The 21,565-nt window shown below is 65.3% G+C and overlaps 1 protein-coding gene across 3 annotated transcripts; it reads left to right on the top strand.

The window, feature by feature from the left end:
• The first annotated feature begins 339 nt into the window (after positions 1-339).
• SLC19A1 (solute carrier family 19 member 1) lies at positions 340-19,838 on the top strand. Of its 3 annotated transcripts, none has more exons than XM_055313447.1 (6): positions 340-398; positions 5,850-6,081; positions 9,265-10,006; positions 10,090-10,282; positions 12,425-12,566; positions 19,006-19,838. In XM_055313447.1, the coding sequence occupies exons 2-6, from the start codon at positions 5,893-5,895 to the stop codon at positions 19,240-19,242; spliced, it is 1,503 nt and encodes a 500-aa protein (XP_055169422.1). In that variant the 5' UTR covers positions 340-398; positions 5,850-5,892; the 3' UTR covers positions 19,243-19,838. The 3 variants fall into 3 exon arrangements, with proteins under 3 accessions (XP_055169422.1, XP_055169421.1, XP_055169420.1); XM_055313446.1 differs by lacking the exon at positions 340-398 and adding an exon at positions 1,162-1,237; XM_055313445.1 differs by lacking the exon at positions 340-398 and adding an exon at positions 1,905-2,912.
• Positions 19,839-21,565: the final 1,727 nt, after the last annotated feature.

Below are 21,565 nucleotides of genomic sequence, written 5' to 3'. Positions count from 1 at the left end.
ATTTGGGTAGGAAGGGGCCTTGCTGTGACCCCAAGAGCAGGTGCCTGTGCCCTGTCCGTAGGCAGCCACCAGACCAAAGTGGGTCAGGGTGGATCCTACAGGCCGCGCAGCCTGGGGGGAGGGGAAGTTCGCCCAAACCCCAGCAGTTCTGTCCTGCCTGGCACAGGGACCAATGTCCCTGGCTTAAGCTTGTGGGTTAGCCAGAAAAGGAACGTGTAAAATGAGCCAAAAAGCAAAAGCTCATGAACTTGTAACTTGGGATGGCAGGCGGGGTAAACCCCAGCAGGGGTCAAGGGGCTGGCACTCCAGCAGGAGGCGGTCACAGTCGGTCAGGGGCAGCAGGGCCTCCCTCTGGAACCTGAGCTGCTGTGGCCAGGGGGCCAGGCTGGTAGGTGTAGGTAGGTTCAGTGGGCTCTGGAAGGGGCCTCCCAGTGGGGCCTGTGTGGGGCAGTGCGGTCCAGTGGGGTTTCAGGAGGAGTGGTTCTGCCTGGTGTTCACGGGAGGGGTGAGGGGAGGGACAGGGGAACAGACCAGAGGAACCAGACGGTCCAGTGGGGGCTGCATGGGGGTGGGGCAGGGGGCAGTCCAGGGGAGGCTGAGGGCCAAGGGGGGTGCAAAGGGTTGGTCCAAAGCAGAGTGGGGTCGGGGCACGGTCCACTGTGAGAACAGCCCGGGGGTGGGGGAGGCTGCATGGGGGGCGGGAGGGAAAGAAGGACAGTCGGGGGTGGCTGCATGGGCGTGAGGGGGCTGCATGGGGGCGTCCAGGGAGCGAGGGACAGTCGGGGTGGCTGCATGGGGGCGGGGGGCCTGCATGGGGGGGCTGAGGGGGCCGCACGGGGCTGCATGGGCGGCGGGGGACGGCCCAGGGGCGCCGCGGAGCGGGCGGTGCCGGGGGCTGAGCCGGGGGCTGAGCCGAGGGCTGACCGTGCGGGGCTGCGCCGGGCTCCCCACCGCGGCGTCCGGGGCTCGGGGCCGCGCCACGAGGGGGCCGCGTGACCGGGGGCGGGGACCGGGTGGCGGGCGGCGGGGCCGGGGCGTGGCCAGGCGGGCCTGGGGTCCTGGGGGCGTGGCCGGGGCGTGTCGGGGGCGTGGCCGGGGCGTGTCGGGGGCGTGGCCATCCCCGCCGCCTTTCCCGGCAGCGACCGCGGCGGCCCCTGGGCGCCGGGAGGGCGCGTGCGCGGGGAGCAGGGTCCGCGGCCCCGCGGTGCGCCCGCAGGAGCTGCCGCCCGTCGCGCAGGTACCGGCGAGGCGCGGGGCCGGGGGCGCGGGGCGAGCAGGTCGCGGCCGCGTAGGGAGGGACCGGATCTGGGCGCCGCCCTCCGACCCCGGGCCCTGCCCGCGGAGGCACCGGCCGCGTGGACGCGGTGCCCCCCCCCGTGCACGTGCGCCCCGGGGCAAGGCGGGTCCCGGGGCCCCCAGCCCGGCGCGCGGAGCCTTGTCTCCCGCGCAGACTCTGCGGGGTCGGTTGGCTCCTCGGAGGAGGAGGAGGAGGAGCGGGAGGAGGAGGAGGAGCGGGGGGCGGGCGGCGCGGAGCTGGGGCTGGGGCTGGGCCTGCAGCCCTCTGCCGGGTGCACCGCGCGGGCTCCGCCAAGGGGGAGCCGGGGTCAAGGTCCTGGGAGGAGCCGGGGTCGTGGTCGGGGGAGCCGGGGTCGAGGTCGGGGGAGCCTGGGTCATGGTCGGGGAGCCGGGGTCGAGGTCGGGGGAGCCGGGGTCATGGTCGGGGGAGCCGGGGTCGAGGTCGGGGGAGTCGGGGGGAGCCGGGGTCGAGGTCGGGGGAGCCGGGGTCATGGTCGGGGGAGCCGGGATCGAGGTCGGGGGAGCCGGGGTCATGGTCGGGGGAGCCGGGGTCGAGGTCGGGGGAGCCGGGGCCGTGGCCCAGGCACGCAGGGTGTGCTCCTGGGGTTCTTCCCTCTCCCGGGCCGTCCAGCCACGTCCAGCGCCCACCTGCCTGGTCTGCGCGTGCAGGTTAGCATCTCGGCCAGCTCAGCAACCCCGAATGCCCCCAGAAAAGCCGTTTCCCACTCTGCCCCGAGTGCTGGTGGGGTTGGGAGCTGCCTGCTGGTGCCCTGCAAAGTGACCAGGTGCTTCCTCTGTGGGCGGGAGCCGGGGGCCCTTCTGGCCTCTGCAGGCCCCGGAGCCCAGAGCCCGCGCCTGAGGGCTCCCTGCTGTCTCCCTGCTGCCCCCCACTAGGCTGCGTGGCTCGTTTTCTTACCTCGTCCTGACCTGGTGCTTCTAATTCCTTCCTGCCCCAGCCCCTGCCCCCGCCCCCCAGGGGTTTTAAACCTGTGGGTCAAGTGTCTACAGCAGCGATGGCCAGAGGGCTTGACTTTCCTCTTTATAGCGGGAAACTACCTCACACGATCTGGGGGGAGGATTTTTCACCGCGGATGTAAGGAACCCCCCTTGTGAACCGGGGGGAGCGGTGGCTGCGTTAGAAGACGGCGAGGCAGGTGCTGTTTGCTTTGGTTTGGGGGTCTCCGGGCTCACGAGGTCCTGGAGGGACAGAGCCAGGAGCAGCAGCGGGTGCTCCAGGCTCCCCCACCCCACCCGGCAGGACAGGGGCTGGAGGGTCCCTGTGGGAACGGTTAGCACCTGCTCTTGGAGGCGGTGATGGGGGCCTGGTTTCTCTCCTGTGACTGTCCTGGGGGCTGGTGTCTCTTTTGGTTGCCCTGAGGAGGCCTGAAGTTGCAGGGTGTCGGGCTGGAGCCAGCACCCGCCAGCCACCTGCCACCTGCCCGGCACCCATGCCGCGTGGACTGTTAGCGTGCGATGGGGTCCCCCCCTTTCCTCCCTGCAGTGGGAGCCTGGAAGGGCCTGTGCGTTTAGAAGAGCGGCCACGTTTCCCAGAGGACTCTGAGTCACAGCCGCGGCGGCTGGCCACCTGTCGGGGCTGGCGACTACGCCCAGCTCGGGTGAGGTGAACAGACGGACCCGAGGCAGACGAAGTCCACTCCTGGACGCAGGCGGGGCTCCTGGTGGCTTGTCTTGGAACCTGCATCGTGGGCACGGGTGGCCTCTGCTGGGAGGCCTGGGCTGGCCGGTGCGCTGGGGCCGTGGGGCTCGGACCTCACGTCGGGCTCTGTCGTCCTGGCCTGTGTGTCTGCGGCAGCCAGCGCTCCAGGGATGGGGCCCAGTCCTCCCCGTGACCCTGCCCTGCCCGGCGGGGTTCAGAGTGACCTGTGGTCCAGCCCGCCTGTGCTCAGCCCACTTCAGGAGTCCCCGATACGAGTGTGCGAGATGCCCACAGAGATGCACATTCCAGAGCTCCTGTCCCCAGGGTGTCTCCGCCGCGAGATCAGCTTTATCACCAACCACCTCACGTGGTGGCTCTTGCAGTGGCCGGCCCGCCCTTTCTTCTGGGTCACCCGTTGGTGCCTGGGTCATCCCAGGGCCTGTCGGGGATCCGGGAGCTGCCTGTGAAGGGCGGTCCAGGGCTGTGCCCCCCACCCCCAGGTCGGAGGAGCGGCGGGTTTTCCGAACACTCAGGAAGATTGTCTGAAGCAGAAACACAAGTGCCTACTTTTATAGGGACGCCCTCAAGGGTCTGGCACCCTCTGTGCTCCTCGGGGTTTTCTCTGCTCTTTCTGGCCCCGGGGGAGGCTGGGCCAGCTGTGGGGCAGTACAGGTGGTCTGGTGCAGGGGGCATCTCCACGTGTGACCTTGGAGCGCATGCCCTGGTGCCCCTGGTGCCGGGCTGGGGGGCGGAGAGGGAGCCTGCATCCCCCTTCCTGGTGTGCGTGCAGGGGTGAGAGACCCCTGCCCGGGAGACCTGGCTGGCTCCTGGGCCCCAAGTGTAGCGTGAACACAGTGTGGTCCCCTGAGGTGGACGTGTGTGCAGGACACGGAGCCCAGGGCTGGGAGTGGGCTCTGGGGACATGGGGACCCTTTGCGTCGTGGGATCCAAGAACAGAGCTGGGGGAGGCCTCTGGGGAGGTGGGTCGTTGGTCCTCTGTGCCCTGCACTGGGCAGCGTTCCCAGGGCTGGGGCGAGCTCCGGGGGCTGGAAAGGCCTGTCCAGAGCCTGCCCCGGAAGCCCGTGCGCCTGTGCCCCGGATGCGACGGCTTCCTGTTGCATCACTGCTCCCCCGTCTGGCCGACGGTTCCACGGGGCCCCTGGAGTGTTCAAGGGCCGCCCCAGGACCTGGTGACTCCTGGGACCCCCCTCCACTCCCGTGGAAGCCCCGGCCTTCTTGCAGCTGCACCTCAGCCCTGCCCTGCCAGTCCCATTGCCCCCACAGACGGACCCGCCAGCCTGGCTCCTTGGGGGGGTGCTCTGCTCCGTCCCCTAGCAGGCGGCCCGTCCCCTAGCAGGCGGCCCGGTCCTGCTCCTGGGGCCTGGTGGGGGGCGCCCTCTGCCCTCCTGGTCCTGGCTGGGGAGGGGCCCCCCCGCGGTCACCTCATCCTGGGGGCTGTGGGAGCGCTTCCTGCTTGGACGGTCTCTGGGAATCTGGTGGCTCTTCCTCGGGGTTGTGGCCCCCCCTCAGCCCCGCACAGCTGGCCTCACATCCTGGGAACTTTTTGTGCCGACTGCTGGGAACTGGACGGAGGATGGAGGGGATGGGGGGGTGGTCCCAGACCCTGGAGGGGCCTCCATGCTCCGCAGCCTTGAACAGCGCACGGATGTGAGCGGAGCTGTCCCAGCATCCTGCAGGCCGGCCCTGCCTCTGCCCTGCGGAGCCGGAGCCTCGGGGCTCCTGGCTGCCTGCTTTTGACTTGCTGAGTTAAAAAGGGATTTACGGGCAGCCCGGGGTGGCTCAGCGGTTTAGCACCGCCTTCGGCCCAGGGGGTGACTCTGGGGTCCTGGGATCCAGTCTGCGTCGGGCTCCCTGCATGGGGCCTGCTTCTCTCTCTGCCTGTGTCTCTGCCTCTCATGAATGAATGAATGAATGAATGAATGAATGAATGAATGAATGAAATCTTAAAAAATAAAAAGGGATTTATGCCAATGCCGTGCAAAGCCAGTATTCTAGGTAGAGACATAGCAACAGCTGGACAGACAGACGCGGAACTGAGTCCTGTTCTTGTTAGAATAGGTTAGGGTCCTGGGGAAGGTCCCGTTCCCACGCCCGTGGGGCCTTCTGGACGGAGGGTTCTCCCCGCGTGACCCAGGCTCTAGCCGATGCTGCTTCTAGCCCTACCCGAAGTGCCCTTGGAGGACCCGGGGCTGGACAGTCCATCTGGCGGCCTGCGCCTCTGGCTGCCTCTCTTCAGGGGAGCCTTGGGCTGCCAGGGTCACCCCACACAGCTCCTGCTCTCCCTCTGCCCTTGTCGCCCACAGTCGGCTTTACTGCAGGCCCCATCTGCCGTGTCCCCAGAGATCAGCGGCAGTTGGGGTCACCAGCCCCCCATGGACGGCCCGTACAGTGGCCCGGTGTGTGCCTGGCGTCCCAACCGGGACTCCCCCGGCCCTGAGCTGTGGTGGGGCCGGGTGACACTACGGTAGTTCCGGCTGGGTGCCGTGACGCAGGACGCCGGCTACACCCCGGGACCTCTCCTGCCGGGGAGTCGGGCCCAACCGGAGCCACGGCCGCCCACTTGAGCACGTGCGAGGAGTCTGGTGTGCCTGGGAGACTGGATTTTAAGTTGTGTTTGGTTTGAGCTGGTTAATATTTAAGGACCCCCCTGCCCCCCCGTGGCTGGTGAGGTACGGGGTGAAGCAGCCTGGGCTCGGTGGGCCTGGCGTCTCGGTTGTTAGGAGCTCCAGGCGATTCTCGGGTGTGGGGCTCGTGGGGCCCCTCCCTGTGTGGACGTAGAATCCTAACCCTGTGAGGGGCCGGGGAGTTTCCGGGGAGGGCGGGGGGGCCCATGGGGTGCGGGGGGAGCTGCCCTGACTCTTGGCTCCTCTTCCAGGACCAGCATCGCCTCCTCCGGGGCTGCGGGGGGCCCGGGCAGCATGGTGCCCTCCGGCCCGCTGGTGCAGAAGCAGGCGGCCCCGGAGCCCGGGCCGGACGCGGAGCGCAAGCCCTGGCGGTGCCTGGTGTTCTACTTGTGCTTCTACGGCTTCATGGCCCAGCTGCGGCCGGGGGAGAGCTTCATCACGCCCTACCTCCTGGGCCCCGATAAGAACTTCACGCTGGAGCAGGTGCGTGGGCGCGGCAGGTGGGGCGAGCTCAGGGGCGCTCCCTGGCCTGGGGCAGCCGAGCCGGCGAGGTCAGGTGGCCGCGTGGTGTTGGGGTTCCCGCCGCCCGCCCCCCAAGGGGCACCTTCACACCCGGGCCTGTTTGCGCGATGCCGGGTGCAGACGGGGTTCGCACCTGCTGAGGGTCTGAGGGACGAGTGCGGGGAGGAGGCACCGTACCCCACACCCTGCCCCCCTGCCCCCGCGGCCTCCCTGGGGGGAGGGCTTCCTGCACAGACCTCAGTGCCCTTTGTCTGAAGAGAAGACTCAGGAATGTTCCTCATACTTGCTGGCTCAGGGCAGCCAGGTCTCCTCGCTGAAACCTGGCTAATGACTTACACCCTGGGGCCGGGGAGGAGGGGGGGCCGGGAGGAGCGGGGCCGCGGCGTCATCCCTGCTGCTTCCCTCCTGTGGAGCCAGAGAGCCGCGGGGCTGCTGCGTGACCCGCAGGTCGGGCCTTCTGTCCAGGGCTGCTTTCCCAGCTCCCAGCTCCCAGCTCGGGGCGCCCCCGCCCCCCGGCCCCGCTCGCCGCCCCCAGCCTCGTCTTCCCCTCCAGCCTGTGCACCGTCCGCACCCACATCTCTGCTGCTGGGTTTCTCCGGACGCCCTGCCTTTCCCCGAGGGCCTGACCCCTTGCCCTGCAGACGTCAGGATTCCGTGAGGCCCGGCCCTCGGAGGGGCCGTCTCAGGGAGAAATGGAAACGCGCGTGTCTGGCTCACGGGAGCTCACACCCCGCGCGTGTGTGTGGTGGCATCTGATGCCGCGGCCGCCGCTGACTGCGAGCTGGTCACCTCTGGGCCTCCTCCGAGGAACCCGTCCCTCGCCTCCCTCGCTCACCCACGGGCCGGGGGCTTGTCCGCGCCGGGGGTCACTTAAGGGAGAAGCACGTAGGTGCAGCTCCGTGAAAACTGGAGAAACGTGCAGCAGTTCGGGAGGCACCTGCGCGCTCAGGCTGCAGGGGAAGTGGCCCTTGAAGAGCTCGGGCGAGGGGAGCCCACCCCCGTGCTGTGACTCTTGGCTTCCCTAGAACTTGGCAGCCAGCCTAGTGCCGACCAGCAGCCGAGCCCACGACGTAATCGATAACGTGGTTCACGGGGCACGTGCGTCACACGCCGTGTGTTCTCGTAGTAACGTGAGCTAGAGGAAGAGGAAACCCCGTAGTTCCAAACGGCCGTCGTGGGGAACCACGTGGATGTAAGTGGACCCCGTGGTGCGGGGTGTTCAGCTGTCCAGCGTGGTCGGTTCCAGAACCGAGCCGCCCCAGCGGCCCCGGGGATGTCCTCGGAGGGACGGCAGAGGCTGGCCGCGTGCCCACGGGGAGGGCCGGGCGTGCGGGGCGGAGCCGAGGCCTCGCTGGCGTGTGCCACGCACGTCCAGGCCACCCTGACCTCCGCGCACCCGGGGCTGGACCACGGGTCGCCTGGTGCTTAGGCGGCCTCTGGTTTGTCACCCCAGGGAATCGCCGCTGCGGGTGTCACCGGCACGGCCCCCTGCTCCCGCCGCACGCGTGGCTGCCTTCCCGTCTCCCGGGCCAGCGGGGATCCGCTCTGCTGAGTCTGCCCATCTGATAGCTGGGAAGGGCCAACGTGCCGCTGGCTTGTGTTTCCCTGGTGTGCGCCGTGGCCGGCGGGCCTGGCCGTCCCTGGCTGTCACCTACCCGGTGTCGCTGCCCGCTGGGCTGTCTCTGCGGCCTGCCCTAGGGGCCCGACTGCCTGACGTCACCTGTTTCTCCCAGGCTGGGCCGGGCCCATCGCTTTGCTCGGGCGTCCTGTGACGCCGGGGTGTGGAGTTCTGGTCGCTCGGGGTCCTTGCTGCCCACCCCTCCCCCACCCCACCCACACCCGCCGGCTGCTTTCTGGGGCCCAGCCAAGTCTGCCCGTCAGAGAAGCGGCTGCCCTGAAGCCACCTGGATGCGGATCTGGGCACCGATCCTGTGTTTTCCCGTCAGCCTGGACCTGGCCCGTCCACACAGCAGGGTGCTGGGAACCCGTCCAGGCGACACTGGGCTCGGGCCAGTCGGAGGCTGTCCTTGTGCCGCTGCCTGGCCACTTGACGGATGCCACCTGCCCCAGGGCCTCGGGGTGCCACTCCCCAGCACCGTCCAAGGACGACACGGGTCAGCCGCGTCTGCTGCCAGTTTGCCTGCCCAGCCTGGGGAGCCCGCTGAGGAGGAGGGAGGCGGGTAGCCGGTCCTCCTGGGTCTCCGGCCCGTGGGCTCTGGTAGCGAACCATGGAGTGTTGTGGCGGAGGGGCTGTTTGATGTTCCTGGACACCGTGCTCACGGGCTGGACCCCGCAGGTCCCGGTGCCCCGCGTGGGGTACTCGTTCCCCTGGGACGACCTGCGCTCGGCGTCTCCGTGTCCCGGGGTGTACGCGCACACTGTCGTGAGGACCACGCCGTGCGGTCACCTGGGCTCCCCTGTGGCTGCGCAGGTTCAGGAGGCCGCCGGGCAGGGGCCGTGTGTCAGCAGGTCCCGACAGCGTTCCTCAGCACCCGAGGCTCGTCCACGCGGGCCCAGTCTGGGGTCCTGGGCACAGCCCCAGGAACGCTGCTTCACACTCATCCTGCGACCACCTGAGGCCAGGCAGGCAGGGGTGCAGACACCCCGGGACGGGCACGGGTCCACCCAGCGGCCCCGAGCCTGTAGGTGGCGGGCACGGCACAGCCCCACTGCTGACCCAGGGCTGTGCTAGGGCGCTCGGTGTGCTCGTGGGGGCCGAGGGCGGCCTGGGCTCCGGGATGCTCCGTGGGCAGGTCGGGGTTCTGCCCGGGAGATCCGATCGTGGCCGGAGCCACTTGGTGGGGTCCGGTGGTGGGCGGGGACTGGGCTCCCCTGGGTGTGCCCTGCGCCCGGGGACGGAACGGGCTGGCTGCGGGCCCCCGCCCCGTGGCCTGCCCGCCGCCCGTTCCCCTCGTGGCTTCTCCCCTCCTCCTGCTCCGAAACCCGTGGCCTGAGGCCCTCCTCCCCGGGAGGGCGGCGTGTCAGCGCGAGCGAGGACGGTCCGTGCCCCCCAGGAGAAGCCTGTCACGTGGTCGTCTCCTGAGGGAGACCTAGGGTGGCGCACGTCCCGCGTCCCCCGCGGTGGCGAGCAGCTGGCCCCCGGCGCGGCCCCGGAGGCGGTGTCCCGAGCCTGCCGTCCCACAGGTCACCAACGAGATCACGCCGGTGCTGTCGTACTGCTACCTGCTGGTGCTGGTGCCCGTGTTCCTGCTCACCGACTACCTGCGCTACAAGCCGGTGCTGGTGCTGCAGGGCCTGAGCTACGTGGCCGTGTGGCTGCTGCTGCTGCTGGGCACGTCGGTGCGGCACATGCAGTGCATGGAGCTCTTCTACAGCGTCACCATGGCCGCGCGCATCGCCTACTCCTCCTACGTCTTCTCGCTCGTGCGCCCCGCCCGCTACCAGCGCATGGCCGGCTACTCGCGCGCGGCCGTGCTGCTCGGCGTCTTCACCAGCTCCGTGCTGGGCCAGCTGCTCGTCACCCTGGGCCGGGTGTCCTTCTCCACGCTCAACTACGCCTCGCTGGGCCTCCTCATCTTCAGCCTGGTCCTCGCCCTGTTCCTGAAGCGCCCCCGGCGCAGCCTCTTCTTCAACCGCGACGCCCCGGGCCGGAGCGGGGCCTCGCCCTCCGAGCTGGACCGCATGAACCCGGACGCCCCGCGGGGCGCGGCGCTGCTGGGGGCCTGGCGGGACTGGACGCTGGTGCGCATGCTCCGGGAGCTGGGGGACAGCCTGCGGCAGCCGCAGCTGCGCCTCTGGTCCCTCTGGTGGGTCTTTAACTCGGCGGCCTACTATCTGATCGTCTACTACGCGCACATCCTGTGGAACGTGGTCCACACCACCACCGTCTACAACGGCGCGGCCGACGCCGCGTCCACGCTGCTGGGTACGCCCCCGGCTCCCCGCCCCCCCGCACCCCCGCCCGCACCCCCCCCCCCCGGGTGGCCCTGACGCGCCCTGTCTCCCCAGGTGCCATCACCTCCTTCTCCGCGGGCTTCGTGAAGATCCGCTGGGCGCTGTGGGCGAAGCTGGTGATCGCGAGCGTGACGGCGGTGCAGGCGGGGCTGGTGTTCCTCATGTACAGCACGAACAGCATCTGGCTGTGCTACGTGGCCTTCGTGCTCTTCCGTGGGGCCTACCAGTTCCTGGTGCCCATCGCCACGTGAGTCGACCCGCGGGGGCGTCTGGTGAGGCCACGGCCTGCGTGTCCCTGCGGCGCCAGGCCCAGGAACGGGCGGAGCCGGGCAGCCGGAGGCCACGCTCCTCCCTCCCGTGGGCGGGGGCGGACGGACAGACCGCCCGCGTCTGCTGAGAGGCGCCCCTTCCAGGATATTCCGCGTGGCCTCCGTGGGGGCAGCAGAAGGGGAGCGTGCGGGCGGCGTGAGCCGGTGGGGTGTGCACTTGCTCACGTCCGGAGGGCGGTGACCAGGGTGCCGTCAGCTGGGCCCCGGTGTCCGCCGTCCTCGGCGCAGCCCGTCCTGGCTTCCGTGGCCCTGAGCCGGGCACACAGCCTGGCCCGGGTGCCGTCCTCTCTGCTGCCCCCATGGAGGCCACGTGGCGTCCACAGCAGCAGCCCCGGCGCCGCCTCACCGATGCCAAGCGCTGTGGGCCCGTCCGCGGTGCCTGAGGCCTGTCTGGTCCTCGTCGCGGCGGGGCAGGGACGCACGGCCGGGGGATGGTGGCCAGCCGTCCAGCTCGCCCTCCACCCAGGGCCCTCCCGGTGCCCTCGCGTTCCTTGCACCCCCGGGATCTCTTCCCGCCCAGGGATGTCCCCAGAGCTGCCCTCGGCCCACCCGTGCCCTCCAGAACCTTCTCCGGCCCACGTCCTGCTTGCTGCCAAGTTTCTCTTTGCTCCTTGAACCGACCCTTTCACGAAGCTGATACCCCACGTGCCCTGTTACACGCGTGTGCCCCCTGTGCCGGCGGGTGTGCCTGGTGTGTGACGCCCCTTCCCCCGCTGCCGGCCCCGTTCCCCTCTGCGCCTCACCCCTGGGGACAGCAGGGCCCTCCTGGTCGCCCCGGGCTCCCCGCGGCTTGGAGCCGCCTCCCAGAAGTGCCAGCCGGGCACCCCTGTGCTGTCCCCGGTGGCGGGGAAGGGCTCCGGGCCGGCGGCTGTGACTGCGGCCACTGGCTTTACGTCCTCCTTGGACGTTTTGTCATCTGCAAAAAACGCTGAGAAGGTCACGCGACGTAGGCGGCAGGTGCAGGGGGGAGGAGACGCCTCCCGCTCCCCCCGAGCCTCGCTGCCGCAGCCAGGTGTCTGGCATCATGTGTCTGGCCTGGCGCAGGTCGCACTGCCCCCCCCCATCCTGCCCACGTGGCTGTGGTGGGGTCACGAGCAGGTGTCACTGGTCCCCTCCCCGAGGCCCCCGGTGACCGGGCTGCCGTGTGCCAGGTTTTCCCCCCACGGCCCTGAGAGTGGGATCTTGTCGCTCGTTTCTTCATGTTGGGACAACGGCCTCAGAGGGGTCCTGGAAGGGGACAGGCCGGGGCGTGTGCCTTGGAAAGGGGGTGCTGGTAGATACGGGGCACGTGCGTGGTGGGCCCAGCGGCCTTCCGTGGGGACAGCGGGGGTGGCTCCCCCTGGGCCCGTGGCCTCGTCCGCTGGCTCCCCTGCGCTCGGGTCAGTGGCGTGCGGGGGGAGCCTCCCGTGGGCCCCGCGGCTCCCCTGGGTTTGTCCCGCTTGGGGCCGGGGGCACCGGGAGCCGCGCAGGGGGCGGCGTGGCCTCTGCCTGTGGGGACGCGCCTGCCGGGGCCTCCCTGGGACGTCAGCTGTGCCCTCTTGGCCTCGCTCCCCCGCCCTGCTCGGCCTCTGTCCCCTGAGAGGCCTCCGGGCACGTCCGCTCCCCGCCTTGCAGGGCTTCACAGGGTCTCTGCCGTTACTCGTTTCTAGAGGCGCTTTGGGGCTTTTATTTTTATTTTTTTATTTTATTTTATTTTTTTGCTTTGGGGCTTTTAAAGGGAAGGACCTTCAGACGTTCATTTCTGTGCACAGGACGCAGAGCTGGGTGCGCGCTCCTTCCTCCTGCCTCGATTTACCCTTCTGTTCTCATCGAGTCACTTAATGACGACCCTGCTTCCAGAACCCTCCGCGTGGAGCGCTGCGCGCTCTCATGAGGATGACCACCTCTGTCCCAGAACTACCGGGACCCGTTTTGAACGTCCTCCGGGGGGGTCCTGGTCTCAGAGTCACGGGGCCCGGAGTGCGGGTGGCCTGGGTGCCGGCCCGTCCTGCCGCTCCCCCTTAGTGCTGGGGCGCTTCTCGTTCCCCCGCTGAGCCTGACCTCGGCCGCTTTCCGTTCAGTTTTCAGATCGCGTCTTCCCTCTCTAAGGAGCTCTGTGCCCTGGTCTTCGGGGTCAACACATTCCTCGCCACTGTCCTCAAGACCATCATCACCCTCATTGTTTCTGACAAGCGGGGCCTGGGCCTCCCGGTCCACTCGCAGGTGAGCTCGGTTCAGCCCCACTGCCGGGTGGGGGGAGCCCCTGGGGCCGGGGGGGTCTGGCCAGTGGCGTCGCCCACCCCAAAGGTCTGGACCGTGGAGGGTGGGGACGTGCACAGGGTGGGCCGGGCATTTCCAGCCAGACACGCAGACTGGAGCGGGAGCAGGAGCAGGAAGCCCCGAGCCGGGAGGGGAGGGGAGGGGAGGGGAGGGGCAGGGAGGGGATGCCCTGTGGGCCCCTGAGGCCGGGGCCCAGGTGCGGTCCTTCCTGGAGGATCCCCGACCGCCCCGTCTGCCCCCCGGGCTGGCCGACGTCTCGAGGGCTGGCCGCGTGGCCGGGAGCCCTTTCCCGTGAGGTCACACTCACTGCCCTTTGCGTCAGAGCCTGTCGGACCTGGGCCCCGGCTCACGGGTCTGCTACACACGAGCCAGGAAGGTGGACCGGGCGGGGTCGACGCTGGTGTACGCTGGGCCCTCTCCGGTCCCTTCCCCCGAGCCACCCGGAGCGGGTTCTCAGTGCCTTAAGCTCAGAGAAAAGCTTAAAAGTTCCTGCTCCCTGTGGGGTTGGGGACACTCACCCGTGTCACTCGGTGGTCTCGGCCCAGGTGGGGCGTCTCGGGGCCGGCGGGAGTCAGCAGGGAACAGCGTGCAGGAGGGGCGGTGACCCCACCTCGTGGTGGCCCTGACCTGTCCGGGGGCCGGGCAGTGGGCCTAGAAGCCGGGAGGGGGCCTGGGCCGTCCCACGTGGTGGCTCCCGGACGTGCCGGGTCAGGTGGACAGAAAAGACGTTGGTCTGCCCCTGCTGGTCTCGTTTCCCAGTTAGAAAACAAACCTAGGAGCGGGCGGTCAGCTCACGATTGGACATGCTGACGGGAGCCACAGGGAGCGGCATCCCCGCCTCTTGCTCGCCGTCCCCGTTCACGGCTGGGAGCTCTTCGGCTCGTCCCGAGTGCTCTTGACCTTAAAGTCAGAACAGCAAAGAGGGGCGTATCCTGGGATGACAGAGAGCTGTGGTTCAGGACGGTTCAGGCCGAGCCCCAGCAAGGGCCCGCAGAGGCCGGGCGGGGTCCCCGGGCAGCAGGGTGCGGTCAGGGCGCGTGGAACCAGCGTCTTTCGGGGGAAGCAGGAAATCAGGGTGACGCCCGTGTCTGGGCTCCCGGGTCGCGGGGCTGCAGGGACTCCACGGACCCTCCCCCCCCTGTGGGGACCTGTCCCTGTGATGCTCTCCTGGGAGGGTCCTTCTGTGATGTGGTTGGGGGCTGGAGGCAGGACCCCTGTGGCCGGGAGACCCCGCTGGGCGACGGTGGCCTTCGTTAGCCCTCACGGTGGTGAGGAGCCGGCGCCCGGGCTGGAGACTGGTGGGGACTGGGGTGCAGCAAGTGGGGGCAGGCCCGGCTTTGCTTGGTTCTTGCTTGAGGCCTTCAGAGTGGTCCCAGGTGGTGTGGGAGGTGACGTGGGCTCGCGGACTGACTGCACACAGGTGGGGGATCCCCGTGCCCTCCCTGCCCGCCCGCCCTTTCTGCCCTTCCCCTTCCACGGGTGTCATTCACAGGGAACGGCCATCTGTCACTGCGGGGTGGGCTTTCTCAGCCTGCGCCCTGAGCTCCACGGGCTCACTGCGTGGGTCCATCCCACGCTCTGCTGGGAGGCGGGCCCGGCTGTTGCACCTGCCCCCCGAGGAGGCCCCGGCAGGCTCCCAGTTTCTGGCTGTTGCGATTAAAGGTGCTTTAAACACTGGACGTCACCTCCCGCTTGTGTGGACAAGTGCCCAGAGGTGGGGGCGCGTCGTTTGGAAGTTGGTGCTGAGCTGTTTTCCTGGGTGGCGGCTCCGTTTTTGTCCCTACGGCAGGTCGCGGGGCGCGCGTTTCCCCTGGTCCTCAGGAGGCGGTGGTGTGGGCCGGATGCTCCCCCGGCCGTCGGATGGGCCTGGGCGCCGCTGGTGGCTGTTGGTCTGCCTCCGATGGCACCACGGCACCTGCACGCCCTCCACGAGGCGTCGCTCGCCCGTGCCCATGCCCGTTGGGTGGCTCGTGTTCTCACTCCTGAGCTCTGGGCAGGTCTGCTCTGCGCACGAGTCCGATGTTGGACATTTATGGCCCCTCGAGCAACACGGTGTGGAGCGCGTGGACTTTGTCCGGCTTCGGCGTTGTGGATGTTCTTGTTACGGTTTTCCTGGTGTTTCCTGGAGCTCCTCGTCCGAGCATGGCGTAGTGGACAGCCTACCGCGTCGCCGTGTTGACTGCTGAGCTCCCGGCCCACGGTCGGGTACTCGTGCTGGAGCTCTGGGGGGCTCAGGACGCACGTGGTATCTCTAGCTCCTGCACGTCTCAGGGTTCACACACCTTCCCCGTAGCTGCCGCCCGGCTTCCCCTCCTCACAGGGTATCTGCAGAACAGAGCTTCAGTTTTGGTGATTTTGGTGAAGTTTGATCTGTTTCTTCCTTTTATGGATCAGTCTGGGTTTTGCCCCTAAATATAAGAACTTTTCACATAACCCAGGCTCTCAAAAATTTTCCCCAATATCTTTTTTGAAGTTTTATGGCTTGGGGGCACGTGGTGGGCTCCGTTGGCAGAACATGGAAACTCTTCATCTGAGGGCTGTGAGTTCCAGCCCCACGTTGGGTGGAGAGATCACTGAAATAAATAAATGTAAATGGGGCTCCTAGCCTGGCTCAGGCAGTCAGTCATCGGAATCTTTATTTTTTTTTTAAAGATTTTATTTATTTATTCATAGACACACAGAGAGAGAGGCAGAGACACAGGCAGAGGGAGAGGGAGAAGCAGGCTCCATGCAGGGAGCCCGACGTGGGACTCGATCCCGGGTCCCCAGGATCACACCCCAGGCTGCAGGCGGCGCCAAACCGCTGCGCCACCGGGGCTGCCCCAGTCATCGGAATCTTGATTTCCGCTCGGGTCATGATCTCAGGGTCATGAGATCGAGTCCTGCATTGGTCTCTGCGCTGGGCGTGGAGCCTGCTTGAGGTTCTCTCCCCCTCTGCCCCTCATCCCCCTCCCTTTCTAAAAAAAAACAACCCATAGGTTTTATAGTTTTTGGTTGTTTTTTTTTTTAAGATTTTACTTATTTATTATTGAGAGATACAGAGAGAGAGGGAGAGACACAGGCAGAGGCAGAAGCAGGCTCCATGCAGGGAGCCCGATGCTTGACTCGATCCCAGGTCTCCAGGATCACACCCCGGGCCAAAGGCAGGCACCAAACCGCTGAGCCACCGAGGCGTCCCGAGGCTGCTGTTGTGACATTTGCATCGAGTGCTATGCATTTCCCTCCCACGGCTGCCTTAGCTGCATCCCACAGACCCGAGGGTTGCATTTTCGTTTTTGTTCATTCCCGTGCAGCTTCCGCCGTCTCTACCTATAATTATTTCAAAGGGTTTTGTTTATTTTTCCAGTTGTTTTCTTGTATCTTTGTTACTGATTCCTATTTCTGTTCTATTTTGTGATCAGAGAATACAGTCTATCTGATTTCAGTCCTTTTAAATTTGTTGGGGTTGGTTTTAAGGCCCGGGATGTGGTCCGTCTTGTTACGTGTTACGTGGATCCTCGAAAAGGCTGTGAATCCTGCTGTTGTCGGGCAGAGTGTTTTATAAATTCCACTTAGATCCTGTCGTTGATTCGTTCTCTGTCCTTGTGATTTTTGTCTCATTCCATTGTTGGCAGAGGGGTGTTGGCATCTCCATCTTTGCGGATTTGGCTGTTTCTCCTCTCCGTTCCATCATGTTTTCGCTTCACAGTTTGCGGCCCCTTTTGTTTGTTGCACACGCCCTGGGAATTGCTGTGCGTTTCGACGGCCTGAGTTTCTGATCTGATCGTTCCGGAATGGAAAGTCCTTCTCCGCCTCTGGTCATTTTCTTTTCTCTGAAGTCTACTTTTCCTGAGTTAACGTAATGTTTGCGTGATAATATTCTCTCCTGCCCCTTTACTTGTTACCCGACTGCATCGCTGTATTTGAAATCAGTTTCTTGTAGGACCACACATGGTTGAGTCATGTTTTCTAATCTATTCTGCTAACATCTGTCTTAACTGGTGAATTTGGTCCATCTACAGTTAGTGTAATGGTTGACGTGTTCGAGTTCTAGGCCGCCCTACCATTTTTGCTTTGCTTCTCTCTGCGTTTTACTTTTTTATGCCATCCTGTGGACTGTTGGCACGTTCTGCAGGATTTCACTTTGGTTAATCTGTTGTGTTATTTGAGTGTATCCCTTGATATAGCTCTTTTGACGGGGGTTTTATGCGTTAAATGACCATTGTGAGTCAAGTATAGACATGTCACCTCCTCCTCCTGTCCATACTACAGTTGTCTTAAGCGTTTTCTCCATGTACCAGTACAGCCACATGACGTGGGTTCTGACTTTTGCTTTGACCATCAAACATTTAGAGAATTCTAGCGGAGAAGGGAAGTCTTGCATTGACGTGTGGTTTGACTCACTGTGTTATTTCTCTTTCCCTTGGTCCGGGGTTTCTCCTTTCTGCATAGAGCACCTGCTATAAGCCATTCTTTTAGGGTCTGTTGGCTGGTGACAAATTTGTCTCTTAGTTTGTCCTTTTTCAGAGAGCATCATGATTTTCTTTTTAGTCCTAAAGAGGATCATCCCTGGATATAGGCATCTACGTTAATGGTTTTTATCTTGTAACTTTGAAAACCGTTTCCCTTCCTTGTGGTCTTCGTGGCTTCTGATGAAAGATCCACTGTCACTTTTTTCCGGCTGCTTTCACAATTTTTCCTTTCTTTGCCTTTAGCTTTCAGAAGCTTAAATACAGTGTTTGTGGTTCCTTTGTGTCTCGAATCTGTAGGTTTATGTCTCTTACCAAATTTGGGGAGTGTTCAGCCACTATCTCCTCAAGGACTTTCCCAGTCCCGTCCTCTTTTTGTGGGATCCCCGTGACACGGCGTCACATGTTGTCATAAAAGGCTCTGCTTCCGATTGGGCGATTTCCGTCGCCCCATCTCCCAGCTTTCTCTGTCCCTTCTGTTCTGCTGTTGGGGCCATTCATGGAGTTTTTAGTTGGGTTCTTGCATTTTCAGTTCTGTTCTTTATCTCTTATATTTCTTAGAGGTTTTCCTCTGTTCCCAGTGTGCTATTGCTTGTCGAAGCATTTTCGTCTTGGCTGCTTTAGTCTTTCTCCGATCCCTTAACGTCCGTGTCATCTCAGTGTCCCTGTCTGTTGCCCGTATCCATCCAGTTAGCGATCTTTGTGGTTCTAAGTAGGCTGAGTGATCGATTGAAACATGGACGTTTTGGACATTATGGTGTAAGATCTGGATCTACTGCAGCCGTCCACTTTAACTGGCTTCGCCTGACGCTGCTCTAGCAGAGGAGGTTGGGAACGTGTGCCCTGTTACGCCAGGTAACAGGCTCCCGACTCAGCCCTCCTGACCGAGGGGTGGAGGGGGGGCTCCTCATTACTGCTGGGCAGGGACCGGCCTCCAGTCTCCAGCAGTTAGGAGGGGCCTGAGGGCCTTGTTATTGCTTCCCACATGGCCTGCAGTGACCCCGCCGGGGGTGCGGTGTTCTTGCTGCCTCTGGGTGACAGTAGGTCCTCACTCCGCAGGGTGGGGGCTTGGGGAGAGTGAGAGTCCAGGCTTCTGTGTGGTCTCTGCACCCACTGCGCCTTGAGCACCACCACCTGCAGGGGCCTGGGTCCTGGTTCCAGTCTGGGCAATGAGGGTGGGGTCTGGCTGGGGTCAGGTGGTCCACCTGTCCATTCCCTGTCCTGCTGGCCTGTTCCTGTCCTCGTCCTTTGGTCAGAAGAACAGCTTTTGTTGGAGTTTATTTCCTTCATCAGCTGGCTTTTCTGGATTGCTGGTTTCTTCATTTCTAAAAATAAGCACAGCACGAAGTTAAAGCCCAGGGGACGCCCTGCTGCGTTCTCCTCGGCCTCCCGCGCTCTGGCAGGTGTACTGCCCACCACCTTTCTGAGCGACCTTCTTACATGTGTTCTGTGCGTAATGTCCAGGGTTTTAGCCACAGTCGGGGAGGAACGGGGAAAACCCGTCTGCTCCGTCCCCCGGGAGCAGAGTCCTGGAAGCCAGGGGCCTGCGGGCACAGAGTGCCACGGTCTCAGGCAGGACGCAGCCTGCCTGGCCCACGGACGCCGGAAACCACCCAGGACCCCGCCCCGGCAGTCACGCGAGTCAGGAGAGACGTCCCCAGCTGTGGGTGCCGTCCCTGGGGTGGAAACTGGCTTGGTGCTCGGGGCTGGGCTCGCCTGCGCTCCTGAGGGGCTCCCGCGCACAGAGCCCCGAGCACCGGCCGCCGTGGGAACTCAGCCCACCACGCGAGGCTCATGTTGTCAGAAAAGAACAGAGCGCCTTGGGGGGGCCGCACCGACATGGGGATGGCGCCAGGGTGGGCGCCCCCGGGGCCGTGGATGGGGGCGGGGGGCTGCTCCCGGCTGACCTCTGACCTCCACCCCCTCTGTTCTAGTTCCTCATCTACTTCGGGTACTTTCTCGTGCTGTTTGTCATCTACCTCTTGGGGGCCATGCTGGTGATTGTGCAGCACGTCCAGGAGGCCCGCCGTGCGCCCCCAGAGCCGGGCAGCCCTGCAGAGAAGGCCATGCCCATGCTGAGCACACACAGCAGTGGCCTCAGCGGCCTGCAGCCCACAGCCCCGCCACAGACCTCCCCGGAGCAGCACCCGCAGCCCGAGGCCAAAGCCTGACGCACCGCCACCGGGAGGCCAGACTCCTCCGACACCAGAGGCCACCCACCATCGTCCTCCACGCCCTGGGGCCTGCGCATCTCAGACCGGACTCCCCCACTGCCCCCGTGGCAGGGGGCCCACCCCTTGGGCGATGCCAGCGTTCAGAGCCACTGACTAACGGGGAGCCCTGCACGGCGCGTCCCTGTGACCTGCCCCTGGGGGGCTGCCTGCCTCAGGGGGGCCTTGGCTTGGGTGGCAGAGGCCCAGGGACTGTGCCCCTCTGCCCTGCTAGGTGCTGTGGCCCTGTCCCTGGCTTGCTGGGGACACTCAGGCAGCTGCCGGGCACTGTGGGCTGGTCTGCTGTCCCCTGCCCACATGTGGCGGGCGGGGGGAGCTCACGTGCCCACCAGGCCTCCCCACTGTCATCCCCCCCTTGGGAGACAGGCCCTGCTTATCCCTGGGGACCAGTGAGTGGCCCCAGACGCCAGCCCTGGGGACTCAGGCCCCGCTGGGCAAGGCTGTGGGTAAACAGATGAGGCCAGTTGTCTAGGTAGTTGCTTTAGATAAATGCTCTTTTTAAAAAAAAAAAAAAAGATCTAAATGAGAAACCATAATGAGCTCCTGTTTGTGTGGGAGAAGCCGGGCGGTGGCCTGTCCCTGTGAGGTGGAAGTGGGGACGCTGGGGCCCTGGACCCCGCTTCTCCCCAGACCCCCGGTCCTGCCCTACCTCACCCGGGATGCAGACCACCCCAGTGTGCCACCCCAGGGTCTCAGGGCCAGTCGTGTCCCTTTGGAGACCTGCGCTCCCTGATGTGGGTTAGAGTACGGGCCAAGCATGGAGGGGCTCCTGATCCTGCCCTAGCCTGACCTGTGGGGGTGGGCGTGTCAGGAGGACCAAGGAAGGGGCCCCAGCCACAGGCGGGGACCCACACTAGGCCCACGTGCCCTTGAGCCCAGCACGGCCTCCCCTGCACCCACTCCCTGGGACTTGATGCTGGAGCCTGCTGCACCCAGGGGTCGTGGGAGGGCTGCTTGGGTGGCTGGCATCTTAGGGAGGATGCTGTGCGGAGGGCAGGCAGGAGCATCCACATGCACAGGGCCCGGTGGGGGGGCAGCGCTGCACCCCTTCCTGCTCTGAGATGCAACAGGCCTTGGATTTGGGGGGCAGAGGAGCCGAGGCTCCCTTTCCCCTCCCGTCACTGACCCCAGATGCAGGGCCCCGCTCTGTGCCCCCTTTCCTGTTGCCTGGCGTCATAGCAGCCGTGGGCGGAGCACCTGAGTGGCCAGGAGTGCGAGCCCTTGAGGGCTGCCGGCCACCTCCAGGGAGACTCCCGAGGGAAGGTTTAGGGCACCCGAGCTCCCCTGTGCACCTGCTCCCGCACAGGCCCCACCGGCTGGGGTGAGGGCTCCCGAGGATCCGACACATGATGATGAGCTGCCTGCAAACCTAGTGGCCCTTTTTCCTTGGAGCCTGAGAAGCACATTGCAGTTTGCAGGAGCAGCTCCTGGGGTTTGCAGCGTCCAGGCCGCAGGGCTGAGGCACTTGGGTCCTTGCCCACTACGCACGGCCGCGGGTGGGGGCGGGACCCCTGCTGGCTTCCCCAGAGATGCTCAGGTGCACCTCAGGGCGGCCCCGACTCCCTCTGCGCGGCCTCCTCTGTTGGGGCTCAGCTGGAGGCAGGCGTGGCCATCGTATTTGCCTCTGGGTGTTTTTTTAAGATTTATTTTTTTAAAAAAAGATTTTATCTAGTTATTCATGATAGAGAGGCAGAGACACAGGCAAGAGGGAGAAGGAGGCTCCACGTGGGGAGCCCGACCTGGGACTCTATCCCAGGACCCTGGGGTCACGCCCTAGGCTGAAGGCAGTGCTAAACTGCTGAGCCACCCGGGCTGCCCTTAAGATTTAATTTTATTTGAAAGAGAGCAAGAGTGAGTACAAGCAGGGGAGGGGGAGGGAGATGCCCCGCTGAGCAGGGAGCAGGACTGGATTTCAGGACGGACCCTGAGGTCCAGAGGCAGACCTGTCACGGAGCCCCCCCCCCCCGACCTCTGGATTTCTGACCTCTGGTCTTGAAAAGATAACCTGGGACCTACTGGAGTTCTGGCCGGCAGCTGGAGGGGAGGGTGGGGGCTCCAGGATGTAGGGGCAAAGCTGGGCAAGCCTTTGGCAACCTAGGAAAGGAGCCCCGGTCACAGGTCAGAGCCCACCTTGCGGGTGAGAGGCCTCGGCTGGGTCAGCTCCATGCTGGGTGTGATCTCATGGGCCTGAGGAGCCCGGGGTCATTGGCGGGGGAGGCGCCGATGTCCCCCCCCCCCCCCGGACAGTGCACAGCTGGGGACA

This window comes from Nyctereutes procyonoides, unplaced genomic scaffold (assembly GCF_905146905.1).
Source record: "Nyctereutes procyonoides isolate TBG_1078 unplaced genomic scaffold, NYPRO_anot_genome, whole genome shotgun sequence".
Taxonomy (NCBI): domain Eukaryota; kingdom Metazoa; phylum Chordata; class Mammalia; order Carnivora; family Canidae; genus Nyctereutes; species Nyctereutes procyonoides.
Note: the sequence above shows the minus strand (reverse complement) of the source record. Positions and strands in the feature narration are given on the sequence as shown.

Bases quoted from the DNA above. Each gene is read 5' to 3' on its own strand.
- SLC19A1 (XM_055313447.1), top strand. From the start codon at position 5,893: ATGGTGCCCTCCGGCCCGCTGGTGCAGAAGCAGGCGGCCCCGGAGCCC. The intron at 6,082-9,264 runs GTGCGTGGGCGC...GCCGTCCCACAG, and splicing joins AGAACTTCACGCTGGAGCAG to GTCACCAACGAGATCACGCC. The intron at 10,007-10,089 runs GTACGCCCCCGG...CTGTCTCCCCAG, and splicing joins CGCCGCGTCCACGCTGCTGG to GTGCCATCACCTCCTTCTCC.